General features: G+C 36.6%; 1 protein-coding gene across 1 annotated transcript in view; it reads left to right on the top strand.

Annotated features, from left to right (window-relative positions):
* MROH9 (maestro heat like repeat family member 9) overlaps positions 1–19301 on the top strand; it is a 53922-nt gene extending 34621 nt beyond the window's left edge. The window contains exons 9-16 of the mRNA XM_044674879.1: positions 1086–1240; positions 5511–5676; positions 7327–7472; positions 8248–8269; positions 13674–13801; positions 15717–15837; positions 16820–16957; positions 19062–19301. Coding sequence (XP_044530814.1) covers positions 1086–1240; positions 5511–5676; positions 7327–7472; positions 8248–8269; positions 13674–13801; positions 15717–15837; positions 16820–16957; positions 19062–19301 — 1116 coding nt within the window. The remainder of the gene's footprint in view (positions 1–1085; positions 1241–5510; positions 5677–7326; positions 7473–8247; positions 8270–13673; positions 13802–15716; positions 15838–16819; positions 16958–19061) is intronic.
* Positions 19302–27055: the final 7754 nt, after the last annotated feature.

The following is a 27055-nucleotide window of genomic DNA, read 5'->3' on the forward strand; positions in this document are numbered from 1 at the left end:
CATGGGCTGAGGCAGACATGATTGGGGATGTAGACTCGAAACTACCACACCAATGCAACTAACAACAATTTGGAAATAGGCCCTGAACAATGACACATGTTACAACCAGTGGAAATGCGCATTGGCTATGGGTGGGGGGAGTGCGAGGGGGTGGGGGTGAACGGGAAAGTAGGGGCATGAAGCATGTAAACATGTTAAAAATGAATATTAATAAATGTTTAAAAAAAGAATCATTAAATGTAGCTTTGGAAAGAGAAGTTTTAGCTGAATGATGAGGCAAAGTAGAGATTATCAAAAAGAGAACAAGAGAGAAGGGGTAAAACATTACCCATCTGACTAGCATTTTTGTGAAGATTAAATAAGAAAACTTATATTAAGTGAAAATAATGTCATCAACATTAAGATCATGTTCCAGATAATACTTGAATGGGGTTGGTCAATGAGAAGTTATTTTAACTGGTTCACAGACCCGACATAACTTCATTGGTCATTATAGAACTGACAGTAAAATCATTAAGCATTTACTTAAGTGCTTACTATGTGAAAGGCTCTGTTTTGACTTCTGTATATAGAAAGGCAAAATGAAAAACAGCTCCTCTCAAAAGAGCTTGATTCTAATTGGGGGAAACATTTACATGATAAGTAATTTGAGTTTTTGAGTCAAGTTCTTACTGTGTTCCAGGCACTATGCTCAGCCCCAGAGAAACCATTAGAAATCAGGTTGACAGGAAAGACCTCCTGTAGGAGGTGGCAACTGAACTAACTTCCAAGACATACTTTCAAGGAATTTTACAATGAATAGATCTGATTTTGTCATTTAAGGACCTGCAGATTTATTTCTACCCCTAAAACATTTTTTAGCATAAAATGCTTTGTTTTACTCTTTCCCCCAGTTTATTATTCTTCCTGTTGTTGAATTAAGAGGTTTGAATTCTTAACTCTCGTTCTTGATTTACATTATTAGATAGGTAAATTCTACAGAGTTTTGCTAGAACCTTAAGAAGCTAAGTGCCATACCATTCATATTTGAAACAATAGGAAAACCATCAGAGGAGACAGTTCCTGATATGCTGTTTCTCTTCCAGGTGGCTAGGATTGTGGATTTTATTCATACTCAATTGAATGCTAATTTACCTATCGACCTGAAGCAAACATTGCTGCAAATAATTGCCTTGTTGGCTCGTTCAGTTCCTCAGAAAGTTGTCTTTCAACTTCTAGACTATGTGCTTCCAGTTGACAGGTAAGAAAGTGTTTTTTATTGAGGAGTTGTTCATCCAAAGATTGTGTATGTTGCTTTATTAATACCCATATTATAAGGAGAGATTATTCATTGTCCCTTAAAACTGTAGTGGACTTCCCTGACAAATGGGCATTTTCTTATTTTTCTTGAGGGAAGATTTGGATCATCTATGGAATGGTATAAAATGTCCACTTGGCCATGAATGAAAGTTTTCAGTTATCTGTGCCCTTAATGTCCATTATGATCTGTAAGAAATAAAATGGATATAAAAGGATAAATTTAAAAATATTAGGGTTGTAAAAGATTTATTGGTAGTCATTAGAAAATCGAAGCCACATGCCATGCAAAGAGTCAATTTAAAAGACCCGCCATTACCTCCTTCCTCATACTGCTTCAGCCAGAAAAAGAGAGTGAGCAAGTCCAGCCACTCATTTTTAACCTCTGATCCACGTCATTACATAACTGCCTACATCATTTACATAAGCCAGGAATCATGGGAAATATAGTTTGAAAGACTAACTAAACTTCCAAAGGAAGTTTAGATAAGAGACCTCAAAATTTCAGTTTCACACATCCAAGCTATCTGACCTGAGAGTTTTGAAAAAGGAAAAGGTGGGGCACAGGAATGTGCAAGAGAAAATTTAATAACTGAGCCTTTTATAAAAGAAGTCAAAGAAAAGGATAGAAAGTTTTTATTTGGAAAGAACAATACTCAAGATTACTGATCCCCCCTTAAGGCAATTGTCTGCTACCTCTTGATTTTCTCCAATTTCATCTGTGTATAGTTTGTTTATATTTTGTTGTTAATATGTTGTCTTCTACATTAGACTGTGAGTTCCTTGAAAGCAGGAACTGGATTTTGCCTTTTATGTATCCTCAGAACTTAGCACAGTGCCTGGCACACAGGAGATGTATAATAAATTCTAGCTCACTAACTTATTGAAAATAGAGTGCAAATCTAGCAAATCAATGTGAAGATAATAGAAAGGGATGGAATACTAGAATTGGGCCAATTTAGAGAATTTCCAGACAAAAATCTATAAATTTCAGGACTAAAACTTAGACAACAATGAAATGAGGCTAGGACTAGGATTTTCTTTTGGGGAAGGTCATGGTATAGGAGTCAGGATTTCTGCCTCTGCTCATATATGTCACCCTTCTAGGGGTCTCAGTATCTTCATATGAAAACCAAAGGATAAGACTAAATGATCCTTCCCTACTCTATTTCCTTTGCGTCTGATTCTAGGTCAGAGTGGGTCTAAAAATTGAGCATCTAAAAAGGACAGTTAGGTGATTAGGTATTACCAGCCTATCTAGGTGGAGAAACAATTCGAAGTAAGAAATATCAGCCTTGATGGAAGGGAGGAGGGAAAAGAGAATGAGATTCCAGAGTAAGCAATGGACTGCCAAGTAAAAGGCTAGGTCAAAGTCTACATGCATAGTCAGGATGAAAGGAGGCAGAGCTGAGGATAATGGTGGTCTGAGAGGCCAGAGGTAGTCAGAATTTAAGATATAAAACAGAAAGAATTAGTGTAGGCAACATAATAGCAAAGAGAACCAAGGTACTGATAAGACATTATGGGTAAGGAAGTTGACTGGGAATTGGATCAGAAACTCTGGCACAGAAAGATTAGATAATAGAGGTTAGGATTCTAGGGAGAGAACAATAGAAATCTGGACCAGCAGCAATAGTGACTTTAATGGTTAGCCATCATCTTCTCTGATAAATACTCCTGTTTGGTGCTTAATGCCACAATTATACCAAGCCATTGGATTAGTGCGGGTGGAGTGGGGGGGGTATCTAAATCCATAGATGAAGTCAGGAAAATATAACTGCTTAAAGAAGTGGAATACATGGATCATAAATCAGAGATCTCTGACTAGAGGGTTGGCAATACTTAGAAGTATGAGAGAAAAATGGATTTGCAAGATTCACTTTCCTTTGGAATCTTAACAAACCTTTCCAAAAAGTTCTAAGAAGAGATTTCTGGGGGTGGAGTCAAGTTGGCAGAGAAACCAGAGCAGTTTCAGAGTCACCAACCAATATTTATATATTGCCACAAAATGAATATAGGAGCAAAAGAACCAGTAAGGAGACAGATTGAAACAACTTTCAAGAAAAGAAAAACCCAAAAGGTAGGCAGAGAACATCTGGGACACTGGGGTGAGAAGAGATCACATTCAGCAAGATTATAGTAAAGAGTGAAGAGCAAGCCAAGAGCAAGTCACATACCCCCACCCCCACCTCACACCTGCTGTCCCAGATTGAGAATCTAAACTTAATCCAACATTCAGACCCTAAGATCCTACCTGAGCAAATAGTGGTCCAAGTTGAAATAGGTAACTACCTTCACAGTATAACACAAGGGTCACACACACAACCAGGACACATCCACACACCCACAAGTGACAGGATACACAGGATAACTGAGAACCTACCCAGGAGATGTGTGAGTTGAGTAAAACCACATTGGTTGGTGAATGACAGTTGCCAGCTTATTGGTCAGTCTAGCCGGGGGAAAGACAAGGGTTGAAGGTTATCTTTCTGTGCATTATTTCTTGGGCTTGGAGGAAGGTACAGAAAGTAAGGGAAAACTGTTTATTAAAGCTTAGGGGTTAGGTATTGAGGGAATGGACAGACTAAACTAATTTCTAATGGGTAATCTCAGGACTAAAGAGGTGGGACAAAACTACACTAGTTCTAAGTTCAGGCTGACAGGTCCAGCCTGTAAGGTCAGAAGGGAATGTGAGTCTCACTGCAGAAGTCCACTTCTGATCCAGCAATGTTCACAGCTTTCTAGGATCCACAGAAATTAATCCACAAATAGATGAAGATAGGGAGCTGAACCAGCTTGAAGATTTACCCTCCAGAGCTAAGGTGCTCAAACCTGAACTTCCTCACAGTATAGATGACTTCTTGTAAGTGACAAATCCACTTTCCTGGACTCGTCACTGGAGAAAGTTAAACAAGCATCTTAACTGCCCTTGGCCATATCAGAGTCTCTCTCCAGGATTAGACTTCCTTCCTAGCCACTATTCCATCATTGGAACCTTCAGGTCTTGCCTGACAGTGTGGCTGCTATCTTACTTAAATTTCTAAAGTCTTAGTTTATGAATTTGCCTTCAACAAAGCCAACCCACACCCTTTAAAATATCAAACCTGTGGAGAAGTCCAGAATCCCAGTTCAGGGTAGTCTGGGCTAAAGCTGCTCCATTTGAGCCCAGAGAGAAGCCAGGAGTCCCAGTCTAGGCTTGAAATGAGGACATAGTTCACAGTTTGGGGTGGCTGATAGTACTAAGTACTGATCATTTTGTCTAAAGCTCAGGGTGCAGCTCCAAGACAGGACAATCAAGTGTGTGCCTGATTAAAACAAGTACACAGCAAGACTAAAAACTTATACCTAAACCCAAGTCTACAATTTAAGTAGTTCCTGACCTGATCAAGACCAGAGTAAGACCAAAAGCTTACAATCAAGCCTAAAGCACTTCTTTGAGCTATCAGAATCTCAAGAGTCAATTGAATCATGAGGGGGAAAGGGCACTCAGAGCTCTCATCCCTCAGACCACAACATCATCCTCCAAGAACTGAAACTGATAAAAATGTAGAAAATAAGCTGAGAATAACATCAAGGAAGGACTGAAGTTTAAGAGGGTACCTCAAAATCCCCAGAAAACAGATCCTACCTATAATTAAATTAACAAGTCCTGGCTGTGCCAAGCATTGGAACAATATTTGGTTAGATAAGTTAATGTCTTTTCTAACCTTTTGTATTTCTCTACTTTAAAAATAAAAGATTTATAATTTTAATATATTTAGCCAAACCATTAATTTTAACACTTATGAGGGGATGATATTTAGAGGAGAAGGACACAAAATGAACAGATATCCTTGATGAATGGCTAGATGAGATATGAAGGTAAAAATATGGTCTCACTAGGAAAAGCCACTAGCTAGAGAGGGCTAATTGATCTAGTTTGTACTCAGTCCATCTCTAATCAACTAGTTTAGGTTCAAGGATGGGAGCTCCAATGGTAAGAATATCAACTTATTGGGGTCACAGATCCTGGAGGACCAAAGTACAGTCCTTCAGGTCTCATACAGAGTCTGTAGGTTCCAAATGGGAAGAACAAAGCAGTTACTGCTAGTAAGTGGTGAGATGACCTCAGTTGGTGACCTGGGTACACTTCCATGCTGTGCCAAATGAAAAATGAATGTCCACAATGGATTTTTTTTAATCTATTTTCTTTTGTGGGGGGAACTACTCTTTAGATCAGTGCTGAAGATGTGGAAAGCAGTCAGTACAGAATCAAAATCCTCATGTCTTGTGCTAAAGACAATCCTGATTGTGCTGAAGGGGAAGCCTGGAGAAGTGGAAGAAAGCAATAAGATTCGAAAGCGTTTTTCCCTTGATACTGCCAACATGATGCCTGTGGTAGTAAGTCTCATGTCCACTATTTCTAAGGTGCTGAGTATTACCTGCAGCAATGCTGAGCTCTTCATGGCGCTTGCCTATTTTGAGATCTGTCATTGCAGAGCTATAATTGTTAAAAATAAATTTCTTCACCAAAAAAGGAAAAGACTGGGAAAAATAAGCTTCTGAAAATAATTGATTGAATTGCTTGATTTGTTATATTATTATAACAATATTGTTATATTATTATAATTGTTTGTTATATTATTATAAAGGCCTGCTGTTAACAATCAATCAAGTGGTGTCATCTGACCTCTCAGTTTGATCAGAGATCCCTAACTATTTCACAGAGCTTCTTTTATGATAAAGAAAGAGTAACTTGTGGAAAGGGCAAGATTTACAACAGGGGGAGTTATAGCAGGCTTTATGATATATGCAAAACAAAATAAAAGAGAAGTTGAGGATTTATAAATTTGTTTCTTATGCAAAAATTTTTTCATAATAACAATAATTTGCACTATGCCAGCTGGGTCTAACAGTCTGTGAACTTTTGTAAATCTTAACAGACATAGTGCAATAAGAGATTTACAGTCTTTTGTAAAAAATAACCAGAATCTTGCGGCTTTGTGGTTGCAAGGGCTATAAGGAGAGTTTCCATTAAACAGAAAGGGATTTTATACTTATGATTTCTAAATAAGTATTCCTATTCTCATAAAACATTTATCATTTCATATTTTCCTATATCTAAATCATTAGCTTCTTTAAAAATTATGTTAAATTTATGTTTGTTACATTAATAAATGATTAGCTTCTCATTGATTCTATGAGAAAATAAATCTCATAGTAAATAATCATTTGGGTTTGACTTAGCTATTAGACCTGCTGTTAACTGGGATTAGTTCTCACTAAAGTAAATCATTGAAATAAATCAGTATCCTAAACTTTATCTATTTCAAATTGACACTTGTTTTACCAGGAGCAAAACCAGTTTGGTAAGGCATGGAAAGGCAGCTGGAGATGGGAGAACAGAAAAAAGTGTGACTGTTGGTACTGGGGAGAAGGTGGGAACAAGGAGGTCCAGTTGCTGCTGGTTCTTATATCTGCTGCTCCCTAACTCCTAAATTCTATTACTCAGGCCCTTGTACCCAGGTTCATGACTCTTGCCATTCAGTATGGCAATCCCAGTGAGTGATAGCTATTGAAAGACTGGGAACATGAGGCGTGATGCCCCAAACATGACCATCACCAAGGTATCCATGCCCTGGACCAAAGCAGTATTTCCCTATACCAAGTCCAGTTCACCTTTATACTCACATAGAATCATAGATTTCAAAAATGATCAAAGCCAACAGCTCTCTAAATCCAAATCCATAATTCATTAAGATTGGTTGATGGGGGCAGCTGGGTAGCTCAGTGGATTGAGAGTCAGGCCTAGAGACAGGAGGCCCTAGGTTCAAATCTGGCCTCAGCCACTTCCCAGCTGTGTGACCCTGGGCAAGTCACTTGACCCCCATTGCCCACCCTTACCACTCTTCCACCTATGAGACAATACACCGAAAGTTAAGGGTTTAAAAAAAAAAAAAAGATTGGTTGATGTGAGAGAAAGGTGAAAATAGAAAAAAACAGAATCACAATTGGGTCTCATTTTTTCTTTTCTTTCTCTCTTTTTTCCAGGCAGCCCAGGCTCTGTGTATCTTACTCCCTGTCCCTGAGTACAAGAAAGCAATAGCCCGATTTTTCCCTGAGCTTTTAATAGACCTAATACTACAACTCCATTATAGCTGTCAGCAGCACTACAAAAAAAATGATAACACCCAGCGGTAAGATGTCAATACTAAGGAGGATTAGTGAAGTTTTTAAAGCACCACCAAGCATCCAATGCTTCCCTCTTTGGCTTATGTAGAATTTCCTATAGCACAGTATAGGTAATGTATTCTTTCACTCTCCCAAAAGGGAAAGAATAACATGAGTTCTTTCATGTGATGGCGACAAAAATAGTCCTCTTCTTTGTCAAGGATTTTTAGACTTGGGGTCTATGAATTTTTAGGCTTTTTTCATAAAAAGTATTTTCTTAACAATAATTCAGTATGATTGGTTTTCTTTCTTTGCCTTTATATTTTATTGTATTTGTATTTTATTTTTATTGTATTTATGTATTTATGTGTATGTACTTATGTATTTGTATTTGTTGTATTTGTATTTTATTTTATTCATATTTTTAAATTTTTTAAATTTATTTTTATTCTAAGAAGAGGTCCATATGATTCATAAGTCCATCAGATTGCCAAAGGAGCACATGACACAAAAAATGCCAAGAACCCCTGTGCTATGTAAACATTATATTTTTGTCTATGAAAGAGAGAATGCCCTGGTTAAGGCCCTGGTCACTTCATACTGTCCATGTATGTACATAGGTTTGTTTATATGTATGTATGTGAAAGGCGTAGAAAGAGCCTCGAATATGAGAACCAAAACATTGCTACCCAAAAGTTCCAAATTCAATTAACCCAATTCAATTCTACAAACACACATAAAGCATCCACTATGTGGAGAATACTTTGCTAACTCCAAAGAAAAATGCAAAGTTTAGATAAGTCACAATCCTTTCATTCTTAGAGTTTGCAAACTAGTAGGGAATAGTGACACATGAAATAGATAAATCATACACAATAAAATTGGGCAAATTAATTGGGACAAAGTAAAATAATTCAGTTTATTGACATACACTATATCAGTAGCTTTCAAACTCAAATTATCCTTGCATATTGCCTCAGAAAGCTATAAATTAGCATTATCAATATTTTGTTGTATTTTTATTTATTTTGTTAAATATATCCCAATTGCATTTTAATCTGGTAACACTTAAGGGTGTTGTAACCTACTTGTTTGACATTTCTGCTCTAAATGCTTCTAGTTGTCTGGGCCCAGAGTCAGAAATATCTGAGTTCAAATTCAGCCTCAGGTATTTATTAGCTGTGTGGCCCTAGACAAGTCACTTAATCTCTGCCTCAGTTTCCTCATCTATAAAGTAGGGATGAAAATAGCATCTACCTTCCAGGGTTGTTGTGAGTATCAATTGAGTTAACAATTATTAAAGCACTTCACAAAGTGCCTGGCACATATAGAGCACTATATAAATGTTAGTTATTATCATTAATTCTTATTATTATTATTACTATACCATAACATTTCACATCTTTAAAAAGTTTTCAATATGCACTATATCTTCCTTTTGGTTCTTTTCATTTATTTATCTAATTTCCACTTAGTTCACAAGATTTTTAACATATATTCTTTAATTTTTCATCATAAAACCATACCTTTTTATGTATTGGATATTAAATTGTCCTGTCCTTCATTTTTAAAGTGGGCCAGTGACACCGCTGGGTAATGTCCTGACTTGTGCATAAACTGGATTTAATTTAACCTGAGCCATACAAAGCTGTTGGCTTCATTCTCTCTTTTAGAGTCATCAAAGTCCAATGGTAAGATAAAAGTCAAGGTGAATGGTGATGGCCCGAGACAACAGTGGATGGCCTTGGCTTCTTCAGTGTCTGATCAAGGTCTAAGTGTTTCATAGTGCCTGCTTCAGGCATCTTTACAGCTTTTGCAATAAATTGTTCTCATCTGCTCATTCCACTGGAAGAAGTCAAGTTTGGGGTAGACACTCCCCGCCAACTCACTGACAGGTTTGAGGTCTGTCAGTTGCCCTCAAACTGATTTAGCCCATCTAAAGAGATGGTTTTTCCAGGTTGTGGCTACTGCACATGTTACAGCTTCTTGGGGCCACAGATGAGAATTGGGTGCCAGGTGGGCACCAAGAATGGATGAGAAGCCCTGAAAAGCGCTCAGCAAACCCTCACATCAGAGGTGCAAGTCCTCTTTGAAAACCCATATTCTCTATGGATATCAAATATACTTTTCACAAGCAGCCTCTTCCCCCACTTTCTGAAACTGAACTTTTATCATAACATTATTTTTCAAAAGGAACTAAATTAGGTGAGTTTACAAGATATTAAGGCAATTTTTGAACTATCTCTTGAGGGAATGTCTTTTTTGTTTGTTTTATTTTTTTTCATGGTTACATGATTCATGTTGTCTCCTTCCCCTCTCCCCCCCACTCCTCCCAGAGTTGACAAGTAATTCCACTTAGTTAAACATGTATTATTATTAAAAACTTATTTCCATATTATTCTTTTTTTGAATAGAGTAATCTTTCAAAACCCAAACCCCAAATCATATATCCATATGAACAACTGATAAATCATATGTTTTCTTTTGACTTTCTACTCCAGAAGTTCTTTCTCAAGCTGTGGATAGCATTCTTTCTCATAAGTCTCTCAGAATTGGGGCAGCTGGGTAGCTCAGTGGATTGAGAGTCAGGCCTAGAGACAGGGGGTCCTAGGTTCAAATCTGGCCTCAGACACTTTCCAGCTGTGTGACCCTGGGCAAGTCACTTGACCCCCATTGCCCACCCTTACCACTCTTCCACCAAGGAGCCAATACATAGAAGTTAAGGGTTTAAAACAAACAAACAAACAAATAAATAAACAATCAAATAAATAAATAAATAAATAAATAAGTCTCTCAGAATTGTCCTGGATCAATGCATTGCTATTAGTACCAGTCTATTACATTTGCTCATCTCACAATGTTTCAGTTACTGTGCATAATGTTCTTCTGGTTCTGCTCATTTCATTAAGTGAATTTCTTAATCCTTCCAAATGGCAAAAGCTATTCTGTCATGTTCCATCTCCTTTTTGGAATTTTAGTGCTTATAGAAACATTCAGCTTCTCAGTGTAATGCCATATTTATCCAAGTTCATCATTCCTTCCAGGTACATAAGACTTTCTGATCTACTAAAAGTTCTAAAAAATCTTCAAAAATATTTTTTGGGGAGTAGAAGTAGATGTTTTACACTTTGACAATGATGCCCAAATCTTACAAGCTCACCTAGACTCCTTCTGACAACAATTTTAGTATAATCTTCAATGAAAAAAGAACAAAAAGCCTTTATTTTTTCAAATCTTCAGTACTCCAGTATTTGTATTGTCTTGCACATGCCAAGATTTTTTTTTTCATTGTTCTTGATGTCCCTTCCAACTTTAAGAAGTCTAGCCATAGTGGTAGAGGTATGACAACCCCATACACCTGCCAGTTCTTGCTGAAGGTCTTTGCTTATTTTCTGAGCATTCCTTAGGATCTTTTGCAATAATTACTTGTTGGTTCTTGATTTAATTTTTTTTCAATCTCATTTTCCTTTGCAGTATGACATCTATTTTTATTACAGACTTCAATGATCCTTAAATTGCTTAATTTCTTATGTTGACATATGTCTAGAAGTCATGTAGTATACTTAAAAGAATTATAACTTTTACACATTTCCCAAGAGTAATAGCCATTCTTTAAAACCAAACAGTTATAAAACTAACAATGGGGAACCATGAAACATATGCCTATGGAATGAAATCTAACATTTAACTGACAAATTACTAACTAAAAGTGGAGAAACTAACCAATCAACCATGAAACATATATCAACCATGTGCCAGGCAGTGTGGTAATACTTTTGGGTTGCAAAAAGAGGCAAAAGACAGTCCATGCTCTCAAGTATGTTGATGGTGTTCAATCATTTCTGTCATGTGTATCCTTTCATGTCTCCCTTTGGGGTTTTCTAAGTGGTTGGCCATTTCCTATTCTAGAGCATATTGCAGATGAGGAAACTGAGGTAAATGGGTCTAATAAGGGAAATAGCACACAAACAAATATATACAAAGCAAGTTATATACAGGATAAATAGAAAACAATTAGCAGAGGAAAGATACTGTTATTAAGAGGGATTGGGAAAGTCTTCCTGTAGAAGGTGGGACTCAGAGAAAGACAGGGAAATTAGTAGTCAAATTGGGTGAGGAAGAGTATTCCAGGAATGGGATCTGCCAGAAGGAATGTCCAGAACCAAGAAATGGAGTGTCTTGTTCCTGGAATAGCCTAGAGGTCAGTGTCACTGGATCAAAGAATATATGTCAGAAAGTAGACAGCTCATTCTGTTTTCATCTGGTCAAGGGTAGAGCTTTTGAGATATCCTAGTATCAGCAGGAACACAAATAGTTGATCAGTGCTGTCATTAAAAGTAAATCATATCAAAATTGCCATTTGACCAGAGTAATCCATACACCACTGTAGGTTCAGAACAGAGGTGAAAACAAAATGTTTTGTTGGGTCCAAAGGTACACTTTACCCACTGGGTAGATCAGAGGAGGATTGACAGATAAAGTTCCATGGAATTGATCTTTAAAGGAAGAGCAGGACATTTTAGTTATTGGGAATGATGAATAAACCATGGAGACAAGGTAGTCAGAACAAGATGTGTCCAAAGAGGAAGTAGTGTATCCAGTGAATAAAGGGGAAGATATGTAATAAAGCTAAAAATGTTGAGTGGTCTGGAATTTTAGAGGACTTTCTTTAAATACTAGAGAACAGAATAAGCATTTACTAAGTACCTACTTTGTGCTAGATACTTTCTACATAGTATCTTATTTATCCTCACTATACATACCCTGCAAGGTTGAGTATTGTTATTATTCCCATTTCACTTAAGGAAACAGAGTAGGCAAACAAAAGTTAAGTGATTTTCCCAGGGTCACACAGCTAGTCAATACATGAATCTGGATTTGAACTTGCGTCTTCCTAACTCCAGATACAGTGATCTTCCCATTTCACTACCTAGCTGCCTAATTTAGGATTCTTACACTTTAGCTTTACTAGATTATTAATAGGGAGCCACTGAGTTTGAGCAGAAGAATGACATAATTAGATCTCTGCAAAATTCAGTTCAATTCAACAAACACCTATTTCTTCTACTTGCTAGGTAGAAGATATTGTGTGTTGGGAACCTCATAAACAAAGGGCAATCTCAAATATTCCTTTTCCCCAAGGAGTTTACATTCAATGGGGGAGGGTATAAAATTTACATAAAAATATAATTATGAGAACATTTAAGGAGAGAGTATTAACAACTAGGAATGGGGAACTGGGAAAATAAGAAAAACTTTCACTTAAAAAGCAGTTAGGAAGGACAGTGGATAAAACCCTAGTGCCTGAAATCAGGAAGATCTGAGTTCAAATATAAGCCTCAGACTCTTACTAATCATGTGATCCTGGGCAAGTCACTAAGTATTCAGTTTTCTCACTTGTAAAAATGGGGATAATATCACCTACTTACAGAGCTTTGTGAAAATCAAATGAGATAATATTTGGCATAGAGCAAACATTATATAAAATGTGATGTACTAAGGCTGATGGGATCTTGCAAGATGGTGAGATTTTCCCAATAATATTTCTGGGTCCTAGTGGAGAAGCCTCATTGTAATACAAACAGGTTAGAAATTATTATTATATTCTTAAAATAGCTTTGCATATAGGTAAACTTAGTATTATGACCCTTCTTCATGATTGAGAATGTTTAGGCTCAGAGAAATTTTCACCCACATCATCATAGGACTAGTAAGCAGTAGGATCAACATGCCTATAATCACAATACCTTAGATTTTGAAAACTACTTGATTTAAATCAAGGTCTCCTGATTTCAAATCCAGGGCTATACTACTCTGACTTTCCTTAGATGAGAACTCATTCTTTTTATTTTTTTAAACCATTACCTTCTGTCTTAGAATGGATAATGAATATCAGTTGCAAAGCAAAAAGCAGAAAGGGCTAGGCAGTTGAGGTTGTGACTTGCCCAGGATCACTCCCCATCTATTGTTGATTTATTATTATTTATCTCCTCATCCTATTAGAAAACTCTTGCTTATAGTTTTTTTAATCTCTTGTGGAACAAAGAATTTTACATTTACTTCTTCAGAGTCCATCCTCCATGGAACTAGAAACCACCTAATTACCTTTCTCTGGCGTACCTCTTGCATACCAAAATTAGTGTTAGACTTGAGACTGATCAGTAAGGTGTGTATGTATTATTTGAGTAATGAATCTGCTCTTGCTTTAATTGTTTAGCTTCCCCCAGAATGCTTTGAGGATCCTCCTGAGATCTTCAGGATTAGAAAATGTGGATCGTGCCCTAAACAAAAAGGATTGCTGGAACCAATTTGCCAGTGTCACATTTCACCACTATGGAGTTTACCTCATTGCCAGGTAAAAAAAACACGTTGAGTTGTTTTGGTCATAACTGACTCTTGGTGATCCCATGTTGAGGTTTTCTTGGTACATATTCTGAAATGGTTTGCCATTTCCTTCTCCAGCTCATTTTACAGATGAGGAAACTAAGGCAAACAGGGGTAAGTGACTTGCTCAAATCACACAACTAGTAAATATCTGAAACCATATTTGAACTTATAAAGATGAATCTTCCTGATTCCAAGATCAGTGCTCTATCTCCAAGAGAAATCTAGGTATATATTATGTAAGCCTCCTTACCCATGTGAAATCATGGTTCACATTTGCCTCAATATTTGCAGTCTTAAAAAAAACCTTACCTTATGTCTTAGAATCAATATGAAGCATTGGTTCCAAGGCAGAAGAGAGGTAAGGGCTAGGCAATTAGAATTAAGTGATTTGCCAAGGATCATACATCTAGGAAGTATCTGATGTCAGATTTACATCCAGTACCTCCCATCTCCAGACCTGGCTTTTGATCCACTGAGCCACCTAGGTTGAGACCTTATACAAATTTTAAATGGATTTTTGTCTTGGTATCTAGAATCTAGAGTAGAGGTTATCTTGTACATCATCAAGTTTAACCTACTTAAGTTATAGCTGAGAATGCTAAGGATGGAAGAGAGGTGGGGCAATCTTAACTCTTTGGTTTGGTGATTAGGAAGGGAAGACAATGATGAGGAAAAGAATTGTATTACGTCATTTTTATAGCTAGCCAATCCGCTAGCTTTCTGGGATGTTTGACTGCCTTCATGAGAAGAACACTAGAATTTGAATAAAGATATTTAAGTTCTAGTCTAAGCCCCAATACTTAACTAGCAGTGTGAACATGGACAAATACTTACCTATTCTAAGGAATAGTTGGTTCATGTGAAAAATGTGGAAATATACTTGTTAGCTACTTCAAATTGTCATTATCTGTATAATGTTTTAAAACTCTAAAACACCATGCAAAAGTCAATATAACAGCTAAGGTTTTGAAATCCCTTAGCAGACTTTCATTCTGAAACCCCTTGATGATTTTCATCAGCTCATTTTGGTTTTTTGGGGTAATCCATTTAAAAAATTATGGCCCAAGTTGTTAACCTCTGTAACACTACCCGTTATTTTCAAACCCTACAAAATCCTCAAAATAAATAGCAAAAAAGACCTATTTAGTTAAGACATAAAAGTGGATGTAAAAAAAATCAAGCTAATCAAATAGAAATGTTCTTTGCCCATATATACAAGATAGATACTATCATCCTTCCATCTTGAAGTCTAGAATGGAGAAGAAACTTACCAAGCCAGGGAAAAACACAAAAGCATGGGGAAATTACCTTTTGGTATATAGGGATATTGATAATAATGATAATAATAACTAACATTTATGTAATGCTTGCTGATGTAGTGGTATCATTAATCTGGAGGCTTATTTTCAGATTTATAAACATTTATTAGTAGAGAGAGAGAACGTGCTCCTCTCTTACAGTTCCTTGCACCATAACAGGGGCTTAATGCTTGTGGAATTTAATTACTCATTCATGTAATCCTTTATGCGTGTAGAGTACTTTATATAAGTTATTTCTTTAATTTATGAAACTGTGACTTATTGGTGCAGACATTCCCTCTACCAGGGGCGACCGAAAGTCATCTTTCTTTATGGGAAGATAAGAATTGATAAGATAACTGATGTGATAAGGGATCCAGGCTTCATATCATTCCCAGGAAACCTAGTACAAAGAATTTACTAGGAATTGGGTCAAAGCTCACAGCCTTTCCTGAAGTGAGAGTGATTCCCTGGCAGTTAGGTGAGCTAGGATGGGGGAAGTATCATTCCATTGTCCCCGATCCTTCTGTAGAGCTTATTAAATGCTCTGCCTTCTTAACAGAAAATCTACATTCTCCTTCACAGAACTCTTAGTGAGTTTAACTTCCCACAGTTGCCTGAGACCTTGCATTACCTCTACAAGCTCTCTGTGGAAGGCCCCAGAAGGAGAGAAGACAGTGTCACCACAGTCATCTTCCTCATTGAGGTAGGCTTTCCTTAAAGGTTGTGCACATCTGGGTTTTCAGACTTCTTGTTCCCGTCTAAATCATAACTCCAGAGGTAGAAAAGTCCTCAGAAGCATCTAGTCCAATTGCCTTCATTTTACAGATGAAGAAACTGAGTCCCAAGCTGTTAAGTAACTCAGACAAGGTCACAGAGGTAGTTCGTGTCAAAGGGAAGCTCTAAACTAGGTCTTCTGACTCCAGAGCTGATGTTCCACTATTCCAAGCTGCCTACTAAGGCACTAAGACCCTGTACTGGGAGTTAGAACATATCCTGCTCCAGATACCAATAAGCTGTGATGCTATGTACAAATCATGTAATCTCTTTCAGCCTCAGTTTCTCCATCTGTAAAATTATGGGAGTTATGGTTGATATAGGTGAATTTAAGGTCTCTTCCAGCTACATCTATGTTCTTATGATTCTGTATAGATGATTATCTATGTACTTATTGCTATGGAGGGTACAGATGGTTGGTCAATATTTAAGCCATTCTCTTCCCTCCTTCCTTCTGAACAAAAGCAGATCTACAGCCTTCCCAAACCTTTCCTCTCCTCTGCTGTATGGTTAAGGGGTGATCCTTTCTCTAGTAGTCATTACCCTCTTCTCCCTAAAGAAGTTATAGAGGTTGAAAGTTATCTAGTACATTTGGGCATATTTGACCAACCATGGAACCTAGGCAGAAGCTTACATCATCAGGTGGAGGTAGGTGGTGGCAGTGAACGCCATGAAGTGCTTCACACTAAGAAGTAGATCTTTAGAATATGTAATATATACATATATATGTTATTGCATGGCCCATAAGTAAAAAAATACCTTCTTAGCCTAAATTTCAGCAAAAGAACAAGGACTTTCAAAAGAGATATTCTTTTTCAGACTATGCTTCTTGTTTGGGATTTGGAAAATAATAGTACCCATAAATATAACCTTTGCTCTCATTATAAATGTATTTTTTTCTTTCATATTAGCTTCTGAATAACTTCTTTACGGATCCATTCCCAGAGGAATTTTTGGCACTTTTCAGAATCTGGGTAAATGACCCAAACTCTACGGTCTCTAAGTTGAGTCTCCAGAAGATTTCCACCATGGCACCAGTTATTAATCAAGTTAGTCCGTCTATATTTATTTATGCATACAATTGTTATTTGTCAACATCGAGTCCAAATCCATTTCCTTATAGTTGGTCAACAAAGAAATACTTAATAAGCACCCCTTAGGTGCTACTGCACTGAGCACTGGATATATAAAGAAAGGCAAAAAAGTTAAGTCAATTAGGATTTATCAATAGCTCCACTTTGTCAAAGCCCTTTCTAAAATGTAGTGCCTGGAACTGAAAACAGTATTTCAGTGGTGAATTAGCCAGGTAGTCTATTGTTACTCAATAGTAACTAACGCCTCATAAAAACCATCTAGGAAAAACAAGGATATTTTATTTTTAGAAATCTTGTCAACTTTTATTTTGCAAAATCCAAATCTACCTCACTCAAACTTCTGTTTATCATTCTTATTAACACAGTATTTATTTTGTTTCATTTGTGAACACTGGGAAGGGAATGAGACTAAATTTTATCTATTTCTCCATCTATCTACACTCAACTATCATCTAACATTTATCCACACATACCTTTCATCTATCTATCGTCTCTCTATACCTATCTATATGTGCCTATTAGCTACCACCTCATTATATGTATCTATTTTATCTATAGATCATCTATCCATCCACAGACGTCTATCACCTGTCTATCTGCACATATCTTTCATCTATTATCTCTATATCTATCCACACATATCTACGATCCTCATCTCTCTACATTTACCTATTCTAACTCTACCATCTCTCCATCTGTACATATCTATCAAGTTATTAATTTGAGATTGGGACTCACTATCAAGCCCAGACTGGAAGCACAACCATCAATCAGCACCCCATTCCTGATGATCTCAAGGGCTTTGGCCGGTTCTGTTTCTGATTTGGGGCAGCTTTCTCCTCCTTAGACAGTAGCATTTCAAAATGGAACAGAGAAATGTCCTTTCCTCTCCTTCCTTCTCTTGAAATAATGGTATGTGGCAGTGGGAAGATCATTAGATTTGTTGCCAGAATATCTGGTTTGAGTCCCTCCTCAACCATTTACTTTTTGTGTAACCTTGAGCAAATCCCTTAACCTCTTTGAGTCTCAGTTTTTTCACCTGAAAAACAAACTTGGATCTCTAAAGTTCTTTCTAGTCACCTTTCTCATATCCTTTCTTTCCTTTCTTTTTCTTTTATTTTTCTTATTTTTCAATATCATTTTTTTCCATTTTTGCATATAGGGAAATAACATGTAGGCAAGAATGTTGTGAATTGAGGTCCAAATAAGACTGTGGATGTGTCACTTTGCAAGCCCTCAAGGGCTATTGAAGTGCAAGTTATCATTATTGTTCTTAGTCTCTATTCACCAGCTCCACAGTCTAATTTATTACTTGATCCTTCTACTGCACTTCTGCTGTGCTCAAGCAAAATTGATAGAGCAACAGGCAACTTGGTGGCCTGGTAGATTGAGTCCTGGGGCTGAAACCAGGAAGACTTGAGTTCATAGGACTGGACAAGTCACTTAAACTCTCTCTTTCTCAGTTTCCTCAAATGTAAAATGGAAATAATAGCACCTACCACCTAGTGTTGTTGTGAGGGTCAAATGAAATCTTTGTAAAGCTTTTAGCACAGTCCCTGGCACATAGTGGGTACTTAATATTATTCTCTTCACAATATGGCAATAATCTGGCCTATTTGGGGTGAGGGTGGGGGAAAGTATGCATACACACTTTTAAATTTAATCAATGCATTATTAACATTTTCTTATGCCTAAATATGTATATGAACAGTCTAGGAGCAGCTAGGTGACTCATTGGATAAAGAGCCAGGCCTGGAAGCAGGAGGTTCTGGATTCAAATTTGGCCTCAGACACTTCCTAGCTGTGTGCTCCTGGGCAAGTAACTTAACCCCAATTGCCTAGCCCTTCATACTCTTCTGCCTTGGAACCAATATTTACTATCAATTCTAAGAAAGCAAGAGTTTAAATGAAAAAAAAAATACTTATTTCCTTTTATTCCCTTATCTATTGCCATGATTATCATTTCCCATGGTTACTGGTACTCACCAATAATAAGCAGTTTTTACTCTATTTGCCATTGTGATAAAAGAATGTCTTATTTGCTGGTTCTTTTATGCAGATGAAAAACATCAAAGAATTAATATTATGTATTGTGGATGCCTTCCCCTCCAAAGACAAAACTGTTATAATACAGTCCATGATTACTCTCCGAAAGCTTCTTTCTGTATTGGATAAAATAACGTATTCTATCATCTGTATCCGTATTGCTTCCAGCTACTATTCCCTCATGAATCACGTGAGTGAGGCACCTAAGATACATGAGATAAATTGGTTGGTAGTTGAGGAAAGAGATCTATAATGCTAGTATTATTCATACAACCTTATAGTATTGTATTCCAGAATCCTTCTAGAGCAGGGGTTGGCAATAAATGGCTCTCGAGCCATATCTGGCTCTTTTGAGGGAGCCTTAAAGTTAATTTTTTTTCAGGCGCTGTTACAGGAGCACACACTGTGAGCACTGTATGGATCTCACAAAATTACATTTTTAAAAATGTGGCGTTTATGGCTCTTACGGCCAAAAATGTTGCCGACCCCTGTTCTAGAGGAAGTTTCAGCCCAAGAATTTCAGAGTATTATTCAGTAAAGTATATATTTGAATTAAGCTACTGTTGTTATTAAAAATGATGAGGGCCAAGATTAGAAGGGAGAATAGTATTTTAATAAAAGCTATGCTGATAGAGATAAAATCATTAGACCACGTGCCTGTAAGTATTCAAACTCCTGCCTCAGCCATTTTACCTTTCGTACCTTGGAGCTCAGGTAGCTAAAAGGGGAAGTTCAAGTCACTTCCCCCTATTTTAAAACAGTCCCTCACCTTGAATACGTAATCCAAAACAGGAAACCCATTGGGGATCACGGGAAATGTAGTTCCAAGTATCCCAAGTGATTTCAAATAACACATTACCCCCCTGAGATCCGTTGAAAAAGACTGGTTTTTTTCAGTGGATCTTAAACCAAAAGAAAAGAGGAAAAAAGCTAGCCGTGTTGACAAAAAGCCAATTTGGGGGCAGTCCCCCACTGGCATAAGAGTGTCCATTCAAAATAAATGCATTCAATTCGTTCAACCCCCATAGTTCAGATCCACTGAGCCCCAAAGTTCAAATTTGGGTCTTCATGATCCAGTGAAGGCTCTTCAGGCATCTTTTGGTCCCTCCACCAAACAGGTTCAGTCGTCTGGATTCTGGGGGGATGGTACAATCCTTATCCTGAAATTATTCTCAAAGAATTTAAACTTTACATTATAGATTACAAAACACATTTTCTTCTGAGAATTATACATTACCCCCCCCCCGAGGTTACTTCTAAAGGAGTAAAAATTGACTTGCAATATAGATTATAATTCAGACAGTATGATTATAAAAACTTAACACACACCCCCCTGAGGAAAATTTTAAATAACACATTACTCCCCTGAAAAGGTCAGCCAAGGATGCATGGCTGAGTGAGTCACAGGGGTGCATGAAATCAATTGGCAAAAGAAATAATAAAAAAAAAATAAAAAGAATAAAATTCAAAAAAAGGAGAAAAAATTAACTTGTGAATGAAATGTAAAATGTGCAAAAAAAATGTAAGGAAAATAAACTTAGGCCTTTGAATCAAGGCCTAATTAAAGTGATTTAAGCAGTTTGCAATTACCCATTCAGGGCCAGGACTACAGAAAAATTGCTATTTTCTCTCTATATATAGAGGAATAAGAGAAATTCCTTTCTTTGATCCAATTTTTCCCTGCACCTTCTCAGGGAATGAGCCATTAAATGATAGCCAATCTTAGGTGCTTCACTAGGAATTTAAGTTGAGGGGACCCATGCCCTCTAAAGTTTTAGAAAAGACTGGGACTCCAGGACTCAAACCCCAATTTTCAAGCCCTTCAAGTATTGGCATAGAACTCCTGCAATTCATGCAGATTCTCAGTCAAATCTCTGTAACCATGTGGCTCGGCACTTCTCCTGGAATCAGACAGAGAGGCATTAAATCACAATCCCATAGTCTCAAGGCTCTTCAGCTGTTTGTATTAAGCTTAGATCTCTGTAAAATAAAAAAAGGATAAATAATGATTATATATGTACTTCCAGTACAAGATGAGAAAAAAGAAAAATCAATTGCTCTAATTAAAAAAAATGTTTTAAAAATCAAATATATATATATATATATATATAGCTTAGAACTAGAAGGATTTTGTTACCCAAAAATGAGATTTTCTGTGAGAGAAAGTGGGTTTTACAAAATATCAGATTCACAATGCATATTCAAATACAGTACCATATTTCTAATAACACATTTTAAAACAATAAACAATGATGTTCAAAAAATCATATACTTGTTACAACTTTTAAACCTTGGCTAAGAGTTTCTCAACAAATTCTGTTACTGCTTTCATACAAAAATCTTATATTAAAAAACCTTCTGGTCTAAATTACCCTCAGAAATTCTAGATCCTTCAGATAAAAACATAGAGGCTAACATTAAAATAAAATATATGACAACAATTCTTCACAATAAAATATGTAAAGCTTATCCTTTAAGACAACAATTCTTTAAAATAAACCTTATCATTTATACAGAAGGGTACTAGGCATCTAAAGTAAATTTTTAAAAGACCTCTCATAAAATTACAATTTAAATCTCAAGGCAGGCATCAAACTCTCCAAGGTTGAACACAATTACCAAGATAGAATAAAAACTTAAGACGTGCTCCTATAAATCCAGTATACAAAAGGCAATTTACAACTTTAAAAAATGTGTAGGAAATATAATGTGAGTACCAGATTAACAAGCTGGTCAAAACCTCTTGCCAGTTCTAATAGATTTTTCTCATTATTTGGGAGTTACAATAAAATCACAAACAGAATTAATCTAGCAGCCACAAACTTCATTAACTTAAAATGATTCAATGCAACAGGAAAATCAGCAAAATAAACAAAATTAATTCACTAAACTAATCATCAAAATGCAGCAAGATACAAAGTCTTATTTTAAACAGAAACAAAACCGAGGTTTTAAAAGTCCACTCTGATTCAATTTTAAGGTTCAAATTCCAGGCCCTTATAATCAGTCTTTGCTCTCAGTTTAAAGTTCTGAGCAGGTATGGGGTGAATTTCTTCCCCAGAGTTTAAGTTTAATAAGCACAAAAAAGTTTGTCAGTTTTTAAATAACACACAACCTAAATGTGAGAAAGAGAATTGAAGATAGTGTGAAAATGGACAGTGATGCCTTCTCTTCCTCTAAGAAACGAAACAAAATGAACAAGCTAAGCATGCTACTTGTTTATTTTATGGAAAGAGTAATGCTGACTTCTGGAATTATAGAGATGGAAGAGACCTTAGACATCATCTGGTCTTATCCACTCATTTTATAGATAGGGAAACTGAGGCTCATAAAGGTTAGTGAGTCACCTAAAATCACAGAGCTAATTAGAGGCAGACACCAGGTCTCTGGAGCAAGCATTCTTTCCATCATTCAGAAATGTCTCTTTGTAGAACTTTTCACCTCTGCATCTTGACTGCCTTATTTCATGCAGTTGTCTCTTGGTTGAAGGGTTGGCATGATATTGAATTCTTTTAAACCCTTACTTTTTGTCTTAGAATCAATACTGTGTATTGGTTCCAAGGCAGAAGGATGATAAGGAATTAAATGACTTACCCAGGGTCACATAACTAGGAAGTGTCTGAGGCTAGATTTTTAACTCAGGACTCCCCATCTCTAGCCCTGGCTCTCAATCCACTAGGTCACATAACTGCTCCCTTGGCATAGAATATTAATGAATGGTATCTTCACCTCAAAACCCTGACAGTACTTACTACTTAAAAGAATTATCTAGAGGACTCTTCAGTAAAGCAGGGAATTTTTTCTATAAAAGAGTTGCTTTCTAATGCAACTATTTTGTAAGTGTAAATTTTCATCCTAGATTTTCTTAAAGCAGGATACACTAGCACAACCTGGGACACAAAAACAATGTTCAGAAATGAAAGGTGTGATAAGCACTCTTGCAGGATGCAGAGTGGTGTTAAGAGCTCAGATGATATCATCAGTGTTTAGAAAACAGTAATAAATATTCTATGAATATAGTCACTCTCCTTGGAGACATTGCCACATCTTTGTGGAACAGTAAATACGGCATTAGACCTGAGGCCAGAAAGAACCGAGTCCAAATCCAGACCCATACACTTACTAGGAACGTGACCCTGGGTGATTCACTTAACTTTTAACTGTCTCAGTTTCTTTCAAATGTAAAATTTGAATAATAATGCCTTGCAGGGTTGTTGTGACACCATTCTTTCTTGATTTTCATCTTACCTATCTGCCTATTCCTGTATCTCTTTTGTTGAATCTTCTTCAGGATCACAATCTCTAATCAGAGGTATCCCATGGGGGTATTTCCCAGCTTCTTTTCTCTTCTCTTTCCATACTACTTCACTTGGAGATCTCATCAGCTACATGGATTTAATTACTAACTCTATGTGGATAATTCTCAAATCAACCTATCCTGCCTCATTCACTCTGCTAAACCCCAATTTCACATCTCCACCTGCCTTTCAGACCTCTCAAACTGGAGGTCCAATCAACATCTTTAACTCCATATATCCAAAACAGAACTCGTCATCTTTCTCTCTAAACCGTCCTTCCACTATTACCTTTCTTATTATTGTAGAGGGCAAAACCTTCCTCCCAGTCCATCAGGCTTTCAATCTGGGAATCATCCTTGGCTCCACACTCTCTCTCACCTCCCATATTCAACCTGTTGCCAAGAACTGCTGATTTCTCCTTTGCAGCATCTCTTGAATATATCCTCTTCTCTCCTTGAACACTACCACCATTCATCACCTACACCTCAGTTATTACAATATCCTGTTGATGGATCTGCCTGTCTCCAATCCATTAGCTACTGAAATTATTTTCCTAAAACATAGGTTTGACCGTGTCACCCAATAAACTCTAGTGGTTTCCTATTACTTCTAAGAGCAAATCCTGGCATTCAAACCCATTTATAACCTAGTCTCCTCCTGTCTTTCTAGTATCTTTACACCTTCCTCTCTAACACATACTCTTCAGTCCAGTAATAATGGCCTCCTGGATGGTCCATGAACAAAATACATCTCTTGGCTCTTGACATTCTCTCTGGTTGCCCCCCATGTCTGGAATGTTCTTCCTCCTCTGCTCTGATTACTACTTATCTTCCTTTAAGATCCAGCTAAAATCCTACCTTCTACAGGAAATCTTTTCCAACCCCTCTTACAACCAAACCCTTTCCTCTGTTAATTATTTCCTATTTTTCCTTTACATAGCTTGCTTTAGATATATCTGTTTGCGTTTCACATTAGACTTCAATATCTTGAGGGAAAGAACTATCTTCTGCCTCATTTTGTATCTCAAGCACTTAGCACAGTGCCTGGAACTTAATAAATGTTGATTGATTATGAGGATGCATTCCTACATCCTAGAGTTATTAGGAAGATAAAATGAAATCATATCAGTTAAGAACTTTGTAAATCTTAAGACACTGTAGTTCTTATATGTCAGTGTGTAAGTATACAACATTTTACACAGAGTTCCCAGTTTCCACAGCTTTTGACCTTAGAAAGAATTTTCTTATTCCCAGAATACTGGTGATGAGATGTGACAAAGTCACAGAAAAAATGGGAAAGAGAAGAATTCTATGAACTCCACTGTTTCTCCATGTTTCTTCTTAGGAGATGGGGTTGGGGGAGGGGGAAGAAGAAGAATAGATCATATGTAAGAGAGAAAGTGAGGAAAGCAATTTTGCATTGTGGTAGAACCTGCATAGAGAGGAGAAGAAGGGTGATGGGAAACCTGATCAGATGAACTAAAATACTGAGGTTGATGAAACTACCAGAATTCAATTAATAGTACCTCTGTCTCATATATTTTCCTGAAACATTGCCTAAATAAAATCAGTTATGCTTTTCCATCCAATTATTTCACTTTCTATTTCTTCTCCCACCAGTGGTGGAGGGGGAAGTGGTAAAGCTACCTTATCCTACCCTCAACTCTAGACAACATGGTTTAGAGGTGGAATCCTGTTCATTTAAATATTTATTTTTATTCCAGGTTGCTTTTGAAGTGTTTGGCAATATATAATAACGTGTCCAAGCTTGTGTAAGTAAATGGTTAGTAGTTGGGATAAGGAAGGTCAGTTCAACAGGGAGAAGAGATTTTTCTCAACTCAGGCTGAGGGAAAGAGTAGGCTACTTAGAGCCAGAATTCCTTCAGTGTTAGAAATCTTAGTCATCTATCTCCAAAATGGACTTCATGAACTCAGAGAGATACTAAATGAAGCAATGAACAAATAAGTAGCAGTGAACAGTAGAAATGGATGGGTTTATTTAACTAACTACCTTATACATGGATCACAACCAAGTACCACATTTTGTTATGTGTGGGTACTTGATATCCAGGATTTTTTAAATTTTTCCTGTTTTCTTTATTATAAAAATAAAGATATTATTAAAGTATCAAATAGCAGTGTTAAAGATTCAAAGAATTATAAAGTCAAGCAGAGTTGACCCTGTGAAACTATTTGTGAGTTGTTTTATAAATTATTAGATCCATTTGATTTTTCCAGACTTTCTGCTCTAATGAAAGCAGGAAGGGGTGACAGGAAACTGATTTCTAGAACTCCCTCTGAAGAATCAATTTTTTTAATTAAAGAAATGATGGACAGAGCCTGCAGGCTTCTTTGTGAAAAGATTAGAAATATTGCTTAAGTCAAAAAGAGATGCTTCATTTTAAAAATAGTGCTAAGTCTAGGTCTCCTATATCAAAGGGTTATAAATACCCAAGTTAGAAATCTTCTATTAAATGTTCCATGACTCCAAAGGAAATCACCTTGGTCAATTTGAGTCAACTATGTAACAGAAATGTTAAGTCTTAGCAGATATCTGATTTATAAGGAGTAATATTAATGGAAAGTTTTCAAAGATCATCTTTTAGAATCACTGGGCAGGAAAAGATAGGAAGAGAAATTCTGTTAAAAATAATTGCAGAGGGGCAGCTGGGTAGATCAGTGGAGTGAGAGTCAGGCCTAGAGACAGGAGGTCCTAGGTTCAAACCCGGCCTCAGCCACTTCCCAGCTGTGTGACCCTGGGCAAGTCACTTGACCCCCATTGCCCACCCTTACCAATCTTCCACCTATGAGACAATACACCGAAATACAAGGGTTAAAAAAATAATTGCAGAAAATATAATATACTTGGGAGTCTACCTGCCAAGACAAATCCAGGAAGTATATGAACACAATCAAAAAATTATTTTCATACAAATAAAGTCAGATCTAAAATCCTGGAAAAATATTAATTGACCATGGGTAGTAAAATGACAGTTCCACGAAGTTAATGTATATATTCATTGCCATACCAATCAAACTAGCAAAAATTATTTTGTAGAGCTAGAAAAAATAATAAAATTTATCCAGAAGGACAAAAAGTCAAGAATGTCAGAGGGATAAACAAAAAAATATATGAAGGAAGGTAATCTATACCAACTAGATCTCAAACTGTCTTTTAAAGTGGTAATCATCAAAACGATCTGGTACTGTAGAGTAGTGGATGACTGGAATAGATTAGGTACATAATACACAGTAATAAATTACTGTAGTAAATCTAGTGTTTGATAGACACAAGATCCAAGCTTTTGAGAGAACTCACTATGTAAGAAAAACTGCTCAGAAAACTGGAAAATAGTTTGGCAGAAACTAGGTATCTACCAACATCTCCTGCATTATACAAACATGAAGTCAAAATGGGTACCTGATTTAGACAAAAGTGCTGATATAAATTAGGGGACAATGGGATAGCTTATTTGTCTGATCTATAGTTAAGGAAAGAATTTATGACCAAACCAGAGACAAAGAGTATTACAAGATATAAAATAGATAATTTTGATTTTATTAAATTAAAAAGGTTTTCCACAAACAAAACCAAGGCAGCCAAAATTAGAAGGAAAGCAGAAGGCTGGGGGTGGGGGGAATCTTTTATAACAAATGTCTCTGATAAGGTCCTAGTTTCTTAAATATATAGAGAACTAAGTCAAATATAT

Source organism: Gracilinanus agilis, chromosome 4, assembly GCF_016433145.1.
Source record: "Gracilinanus agilis isolate LMUSP501 chromosome 4, AgileGrace, whole genome shotgun sequence".
Classification (NCBI taxonomy): Eukaryota; Metazoa; Chordata; class Mammalia; order Didelphimorphia; family Didelphidae; genus Gracilinanus; species Gracilinanus agilis.